The sequence below is a fragment of the Trachemys scripta genome, chromosome 11 (assembly GCF_013100865.1).
Source record: "Trachemys scripta elegans isolate TJP31775 chromosome 11, CAS_Tse_1.0, whole genome shotgun sequence".
Classification (NCBI taxonomy): domain Eukaryota; kingdom Metazoa; phylum Chordata; order Testudines; family Emydidae; genus Trachemys; species Trachemys scripta.
Genome location: NC_048308.1, coordinates 564,330 through 572,711, shown reverse-complemented (window position 1 = coordinate 572,711; position 8,382 = coordinate 564,330). Strand labels below are relative to the sequence as shown.

The following is an 8,382-nucleotide window of genomic DNA, read 5'->3' as shown; positions in this document are numbered from 1 at the left end:
CCCGCAGCGCTGCTGCCCAGCGCCGCCGGTCACTGCACGGGGAAGGTCCCCGGGATCGGTGGAAGGAGGGCAGCCGGGCCCGGGAGGACAGAGGAGACCCCCGCCGCGCACCGGGGACCCGGCTGGAGAGGGGCCCCGCGGGAGGGCAGCTCTCCGGGGAGGAAGCATCCGCTCGGGCCATTGCTCTACCTCGCACCGCGGGGCACTTCCCGGCCTCCCTCCCAGCACCTGAGCCCGGCCCCCGGACAGCCCCGCCGGAGCCCGGCATGGCTGGAGCAGGGAGCAGGGCAGGACCCAGGAGAGGGGAGGGGAGAGCAGGGCTCCCCCGGAGAGGAAGGACTGCGGGGCGCAGAGGGCCCGTACCTGGGTCATGAGGCGGTCGGCTCCCGTGTTCTCTTCGTCCTTGAAGATGATGTCGGGGTTGTAGTTGGGGGTCAGCTCCTTAAAGCGCTCCGAGTTCCGGGCGATCTTGCCCTCGTACCTGCCGCTGGCGCCCAGGGTTTTCTCGGGCACGTTGGGGCTGAACTGCTTGTAAGCCAGCGGGATGAGCTTCCTGGGGGGCCGCCGGCGGCTGCCCACCACCCGGCCCGGCCCGCACCCCCGCACCGCCGGGGCCAGCAGCAGCGCGCACCCGCTCAGCAGCAACAGGAGCCGGGCCAGCTTCATGGCAGGGAAGTCCGGGGGCAGCGGGGACGCTGGGCTGCTCCGCCGGGGCGGGGAGGCGGGTGTCAGGGGGGTCCTCAGCCCGGGAGCCCCTCAGGCTCGGCCGGGGCGTTCGCCGTGCCCCAGGGGGGTCGCCATCCAGTGCGTAAAGGTGGCCGTGTGCCGGGCAGGTGCTGCCGTGCGCCCCGCTGCTGCTGGCCGGCGCCTGTGGCTGGCCGCCTGCTCTGAGCTCTCCTGCCCGGCCGCCTCCAATAAATAGCGAAGGGCCGTTTGTTTTGGCAGCGGGGCGGCTGCTGCGGGGCCGGGGCCCGGCTGCCCGGAGTCCCCGCGGTTTGCGCTCTGGTGGTCAGGGCGGCGGTGGCTGCAGGGGCAGGGGCTGGAGCTGGAGCCGGAGCCGCTGCTGCCTCCACTCCCAGGGCACGAGTGAGAGGGGAAATTGAAGAGATCCGGGATCGGGAACCGCCAGGACCGCACCCTGCCCATGTCCCAGCCTCCCAGCTCCCTCCCTCCGCCTCCCCGAGGAACCTGCCATGGGCCGCCGGCAGCCTCCTCCCCCTGCCAAGAGCGCCGCTGGCCGGAGCCCACCCCACCGGCCGGGGAGGCGCCCCGTTCCACCTGTCCCGGAGGGCGAGCCCCGGTAGGCAGCTGCCCCCACCCCGCCAACGAGAGCGAGGCCAGAGGGCTCCCTCCACCCCGGGAACCAGCCCTGCCCCGGGGCCCCGGCTCCCAGCCCACCCGGGCGACTTCGACAGGTGTCAACAAAACCCACGTGGAGAGGCCCTGAGCCCGTCACAGCGGGTGCCCCCCGCCCAGGAGCCCTGCAGCCCGAGCAGGTGCCCCCCACTCCCGGGCTCGCTTTGCTCAGTCGCTCGGGGTCCCTGGGCAGAGCAGGCGAAGATGCCACTTCCAGTCCTGCTCCCACTGATTCAGGGCTGATACCAGGTGCCCCGGCGCGCGGGGGGGAATCAAACAGAGCAGGGAGGCAGCTGGTTGAAATTTAACCACAATATTCTCGGTCTCTATTGTTTGGAGGGAGGCCCAATATTTCCACAACAGGATTATGGGATCTGATTAACTCACTGAGACAACAATGCGGGGCTGGGATGGGCTTCCCCTTCCAGCTGCCAATAGGGGAAAGTAAACACAACACCCTGATTTCACTACCCAGGCCAGGGGCCGGCCAAGCCCCCTCCAGCCCCCTCGGCTCTGCACTGGGGAGGGCGCCGGGCCCCTCTCCCCAGGTGGGCCAACTGCTTCGGGCAGCCCTCGCCCAGTGCCACAGCCCTTCCTGGGGTGCTCTGGCTAGGCCAGACGAGAGGCTGGGGCGGGTCCCAGAGGGGCAGAGGAGTGGCCTGCCATGCCGAGAGGGGTGCCATGCTGGCCCTGAGGGCACCATGCTGGAGAGGAGCAGCCAATGGGGTTCATTCTGGGGACCTCAAGCCCACGGGCGCAGCCAGAAGCACCCACTGAGTTGGGATGCCCAGCACGAGAGGCCTGGGGCTGGATTTCCAGAGGTGCTGGTACCACCGGCTCCCAAGGCCGCTCCTTCCCCCTCCCTGGCGCCCGTCCCCTCGGGGAAGCAGGACCAGGGCCGCCAGCTGCGCACCGAGAATCAGCAGCCGCTTATTAACCAACAGGCCATGGCCTCCATGAGCCTTGCCAGCCAAGGGGCTAGTGCTGCCCCCCCCCCATAGTGCCACACGGGAAAGCACCAGGTGAGCAGCCCCCAACTGGCCAGTTAGCCCCCTGCATCTCCCTGGCAGGGACCCCTCAGGGATGGGCTCCTGGGAGCTTGGCACAGACAGAGAAGGGAGGGCTCCGGGCTGCTTGGGAGGCATTTTCCAGGCCATTAAGGGGAATGGCAGGGGCCTCATCCCACTCCACCCGCCTCTCCGGGGCTTCGAGGCAGGGCAATGCGGGGAGTGCGGGGCTGGGCTGGGGACTGGGCAGGCACAGGACACTGGTCTAGATCGGTCCCTCGGCTGGTCCGGCCTGGCCACCCTGGACAGGCCTTCTGCAGCATCGGCCGTGATCTCTCCCCTCCAGCCCAGAGACGCCTTCTCCAGCTGGTGGGTAACCCACTCCCAGGATGCCCGGGTACGCACCCCAACCCCGCTTGCGGTGCCACAATGCCCAGTATGCCCCCAACCCTGCTCACAGTGCCACGACGCCCTGGTATGCCCCTCAACCCTGCTCGCAGCGCCACAACGCCCAGGTATGCCCCTCAACCCCGCTCATGGCATCACGACGGCCACTGACACCCCCCAACCCCGCTCACGGTGCCATGACACCCGGGTACGCCCCTCAACCCCGCTCACAGCACCATGACACCCAGGTACGCCCCTAAACCCTGCTCGCGGAGCCATGACACCCCCCAACCCCCCTCAACCCCACTTGCGGTGCCACGACACCCAGGTATGCCCCCAACCCCGCTCGCGGCGCCACGACGCCCACCAACAGCCCCCAACCCCGCTCACGGCATCACAACGCCCGGGTACATCCCCCCAGCCCCGCTCACGGTGCCACGATGTCCGGGTACATCTCCTAACCCCACTCACGGCGCCACAAAGCCCGGATACGCCCCCCAACCCCACTAGTGGTGCCACAACGCCCGGATACACCCCCCACCCCACTCGCGACGCCATGACGCCTACTGACACCCCCTAACCCCACTCACGGCACAACTACACCCAAGTACGTCCCCCAACCCTGCTCACAGCGCCACGACGCCCATGCCCCCCAACCCCACTCGCAGCACCACGATGCCCACTGACACCCCCAACCCTGCTCACGCACCACAATGTCTACATATGCCCCACCGCCCACGGACACCACAAAGCCAACCAACGCCCCCCTCTAAGTGCCATGACACCCACGTATGTCCCCCCCGCACCCTGCAGCACCATGACACTCACATTATGTCCCCTCCACTCATGACTCTGTCACTTGGTCACAGATCTGTTTCCATCCCACAACTACCACTGGGGTTGCTGCAGAGAGGGGAAGCCCTGGAGGCCTCTGCCTGACCCACGGGCATCCAATGCCACGAAGCATCAACCTTGAGTTCGGGTGAGTGCTGCAGCTCACCCCCACCCACGGGCTCCCCAAACCGTCTGGATCACTAACAAGCAACCAACAAGTGAGTACAGCCCCCTGCCTTGCTGGGCCCCTCAACGCCCCCACAGCTCATCAGTATCTCATGGAGCGCCCCACACCATCAGAGCTGGGAGGGAGGGGGCTTGCAGCTAGGCACTGGGCTGGGATTGAGGAGACCATGTGGGGGTCCAAGGGCCCTGATCTGGCAGGGTCTGTGCAGTGCCCGGCCCGACGGGGTCCTGATCTCAGTTGGGGTCTGTTCAGCGGGAATAGCTCAGTGCTTTGATCATTGGCCTGCTAAACCCAGGGTTGTAAATTCAATATTTGAGGGGGCCATTTAGGGATCTGGGGCAAAATTCTGTCTAGGGATGGGTCCTGCTTTTAGCAGAGGGTTGGATTAGATACCTCCTGAGGTCCCTTCCAACCCTGAGATTCTATGATTCAGCGCCCGGCCCAGCGGGGCCCTGATCTCGGCGGGGGTCTGGGCAGCGCCCGGCCCGACGGGTCCCTGATCGCGGCGGGGGTCTGGGCAGCACCCGGCCCGACGGGGCCCTGATCTCGGCGGGGGTCTGGGCAGCGCCCGGCCCGATGGGGCCCTGATCTGGGTGGGGGTCTGGGCAGCGCCCGGCGCGACGGGGCCCTGATCTCGGCGGGGGTCTGGGCAGCGCCCGGCCCGACGGGGCCCTGATCTCGGCGGGGGTCTGGGCAGCGCCCGGCCCGACGGGGCCCTGATCTGGGCAGGAGTCTGGGCAGCGCCTGGCCCGATGGGGCCCCCATAAGCCCTGCTGTTAATACCCATAACAACAAGGTGGCTCCAGAGCTGGTCAGAGGAACAAACTTCACCTCACAATCACTAATGAAGAGAGCAGGGATGCCAGGGGACGGCTCAAAGGGCAGGGAACCCCAGAGCATATGGGAAAGGCCCCCAGGTGTGTCACCTCCCGCCAGGGTAGGCTCTGCCGGGCAGGCCCTGCTCTGCTCTGCTCTGCGCCCCAGCACTAGGGCGTCCGGGTCCGGAGCATGCACAGGGGAGGGAAAGAGAATCCATCACACTGGTTAATAACCAAGGCCTAATAAAGAACAGCAGCCCCCCTAGCCCCGCAGGAAGTGAGCCCCCGCCCCACACCCTGCCCTGTGCCTCACTGGGTCCCGCTCCCATGGGCCAGCAGGAAGCGGCAGAGGGTAACCTCAGGGAAGGGGCATCATTGAGTGAAAGCCCCATTGTGGGGGGCGTTAGGAGCTGGACCCGTCTCGGCTCCGGAGACTGGCTGTAGGCGCTGGGCCTGGCGAAGGGGAAGGGCAGACATGGACCCCTTGGGCTGTCACTGGCTCCAGGCCAGCGCTCTCTGGGGGATGTGGGGGTGGGGGAGGGCAGAGAGCTGGGCACCGGGGACTCTCCCTGCTCCCAACAGCACTGCAGGGTCTCTGCTTTGCCTGCCCATTCTCACGCCCCCAGCCCCCATGGGGGGGAGAGGAGAGAGTGGGGGAAGGGAGGGTGACCAGATAGCAAATGTGAAAAATCAGGATGGGGGGAGGGGGGGTAGTAGGAGCCTATATAAGAAAAAGACCCCAAAATTGGGACTGTCCCTATAAAACCGGGACATCTGGTCACCCTAGGGGAGGGTGACTGCTTAACCCCCTGTGCTGGATACATGGGGGCTTGTCTCTACTACCTGGACCAAACAAACCAGGCCACAGTCCAACATGGGGGTGTATGTGCGCAGGAGGCTAGGAGGAATACCCCACCCATGGGGCTGGGGGCTAGGGATACCCCCTCCAGCTCTGAATGCATCCCTGTGCTCTGTGTGGGAAGGGCAGAAGCAGGCAAAGCGCTGCACAAAACGAGCCCCCCCCACTTCAAAGTGTGGGGGCATAGATGGCACTTCAGGGACAGGCAGACCCTGCTGTCACCCACAGGGCAGGAGGGAGCAAAGTTCTCTGCCGGGGGGGGGGGAGGATGTCCCCCAAAGAGCCTGGGCTATTCCCCTAAGCACTGGTGGGTCAGTGAAGTGGGAGCCAGGACTCCTGGGTCTATTCCCAGCGCTGACGTGCTGGGTGACTTTGGGCAAGTTCTGACTCTTTCTGTGCCTCGGTTTCCCCTCTGTACAAGGGGTGCTGACCCCAGGGAAGGTGCTTTGAGATCATCACGTTATTGATAGCATGACCCTCCCAAGTGCGTACTTGGGCACCTGGCACTGAGCAGAGCAGGAACCCCGCAGGGGTGGCCCAGGCCTGCTGGGGGCTGCCGGCGCCCCGTGGCCCCAGGCCTTGCTGAGCAGGAGCAGGAGCAGGACCAGCCCCGGCGGGCACAGAGCAGAGGGCCCAGCGGCAGGCCGGCTGAGCCAGGGAGGGAGCTGCAGTCTAGGTGGTGCTATTTCCTTAGTTTTGTACCAGGCCAGCTCGGGATTTTCCTCTCCCGGCTGGGCTGGGGTTCCCCCCCCTTTTCTAAAAATACTTGAAAGCGACTGAAAGGTCCCTTTAATCGAGGGCACAGAGCAGTTGTTAAGGCCACGGGCTGGGGCGCGGGGCCATGCCCTGCATAACGGCTTCATTAAACCCTGCGGAAACTAATATTTGTGGACTCAAATGATGGAGGCTGAGCCTTTAATGTGCCCTGGGAGCCTGGGGAGAGATCCCAGCCACACAGGCTGGCGCAGGGCTGTGGGCCATGACTCCCTACACCCTGGAAGCCTGCCACTGACCCAGGCCAGCAGGGTCCCCGCTGGGGTCAGGGCCCCTGGGGCTGGGATTTCTCCTGGGAGCAGCGCTCACTCTGGATGTCAGCAGGGTGGAAGCCCCCCATCTCCTGCTCCCCTTTTCCCTGCAGGAGATTCCTGCTGAGAGACAGCGCTGAATCGTGCTGCAGACCGCAGAGCGCAGCTGAGCTCTGGGCCTCCCTGCCCCACAGCGTCTCCCTCACAGGGGATTTCCCAGCCCATCTGTTTGGGGCTCCCTTGTTTATGCTGGACTCCTGTGCATTAAGTTGAATGGGCTGCAGTGAGCAGCCAGGCTCAGGCAGGGCTCTGTGGGATCCCTGCTCCGCTGCACCCCACCTGCCCCGCAATCCTGCAGGTGCACAAACACCCCGAGCCTCTCACCCCGGTGCCTGCCAAGCTGCACAGACAGCAGGAAAGTGTGGGGTGGAGAGATGTGAGGGAGAACCCTGCTGCTGAGGTCACCAGTCAGTGGAAATTTGGGGATCTCGTTCCGACCTGGGTATAGCACAAGAATTTCACTGAAACTGGCACGAGGGCTGGGCTAGCAGGGGATTGAGGGGCACTGGCAGAGCAATGGGGGAGCCCAGGGTGGATAGCAGGGGGCTGCGGGTCGGGAGTGAGGGACACTGGCAGAGCCAGGGCGGAGCCCGTGGCTGGGAAAGCAGGGGGATGCAGGTCGGGAGTGAGGGGCACCAGTAGAGCTGGGGGCAAAGCTCAAGTCTCTGGTATGTTTTGGGGGCCTTTCACTGTTTGAAGCTCACCCCCCAGCACGGGCTGGCCAGCCCAGCGCTGCCAACGCCCCCGAATGCACAGAGCCAGGTGCCCCTGGCCCGCTGCGAAGGCTCTCGTGGCTGCCAGACGGCACAGAGCCCCACATGGGCCTCTCCTTCAGCCCAGCAATTAATTCTGCCCCTGCAGCTCCAGGGGCTCTGCACCCTCCTCCCCGCTCGCCAGGACAAGGGATGGGGGGGAGCAGAGACACCCATTGCTCATAGGAAAGGGACGAGGAGCCACCCTGAGCTGCTCTTTAGAGCCCCCTCCCCTACCTAAAATTTCCCCTGGCTCTCCTGGGGAAGGGGCAGGGCAAAGAGCAGCAACTCCGATTGGCTGCCCTTCCCCAGAGGGCAGGGAAGTGGGGAGAGTGGCCAATCAGAGGGGTCTCCACCCAGGCAGGGCTGAAATTCATGAGATCCCAGCCCTGGCCAAACTCCTGTCTGTCCCCCCCCGTCCCCAGGCCTGGATCCACCTTCCACTGTCCCACATGGGAATAAGCAGCACGTTCATTGGAAATCCAGGCACCACGTGGCAAGGGCCCAGGGAGACGCCCTGCACGGCTGCAGCAGCATTCTGCATTAGGAATCGGCCCCCACCCCAGCTATTAATGGGGTCACTCTGCTGTGCTCCAGGGAGGCCTGCAGGGCCCCTGGCGCAGATTTGCACTGAACATCCCACCCTTGCGGTCACAGAAAAACCTTCCGAATACGAGACAGGCCCAGAGGGACACATGAACTCACCCTGTCCCCATCTATTGGGTTTACACTGGAACCTAATGATGACACTTCAAACATCAGCAGCATTAACGATTTCACAGCTGACCTTTCCTGCAGAAGCACTAAACTAAGAAGCTGGATGATGGGAGTTGGGTCTGAGATATTCAACTACCCTTCTCCCACTTTTTAAGTCCCCTCTGCCCCAAAGTGGGAGGGGAAAGGGCTGTACTCTCCCCCCCACCACTCCAGGCCAAAAGCCTCTTCCTCATTCAGGAGAAGCCATCACACAGTGAGTGGCCTGAGTCAGTTGGTGACTGCACAGAATGGGGATGTGGGTGCGCTAGGCTCAGGCTTCTAAAGAAGGCAAAACTGCCACCCACCTGCTGCCCCCATCCCACGGCAGCTGAAACAGGCAC

The 8,382-nt window shown here is 64.8% G+C and overlaps 1 protein-coding gene across 1 annotated transcript; it reads right to left on the bottom strand.

The window, feature by feature from the left end:
* Positions 1–363: 363 nt before the first annotated feature.
* Positions 364–1,647, bottom strand: IHH (Indian hedgehog signaling molecule; the record flags this gene model as incomplete). Its single annotated transcript, XM_034785946.1, is given in 1 exon segment — positions 364–1,647. A coding segment is annotated over 1 exon segment (303 nt), but the record flags the coding sequence as incomplete, so codon positions are not given.
* Between the last annotated feature and the right edge of the window lie 6,735 nt (positions 1,648–8,382).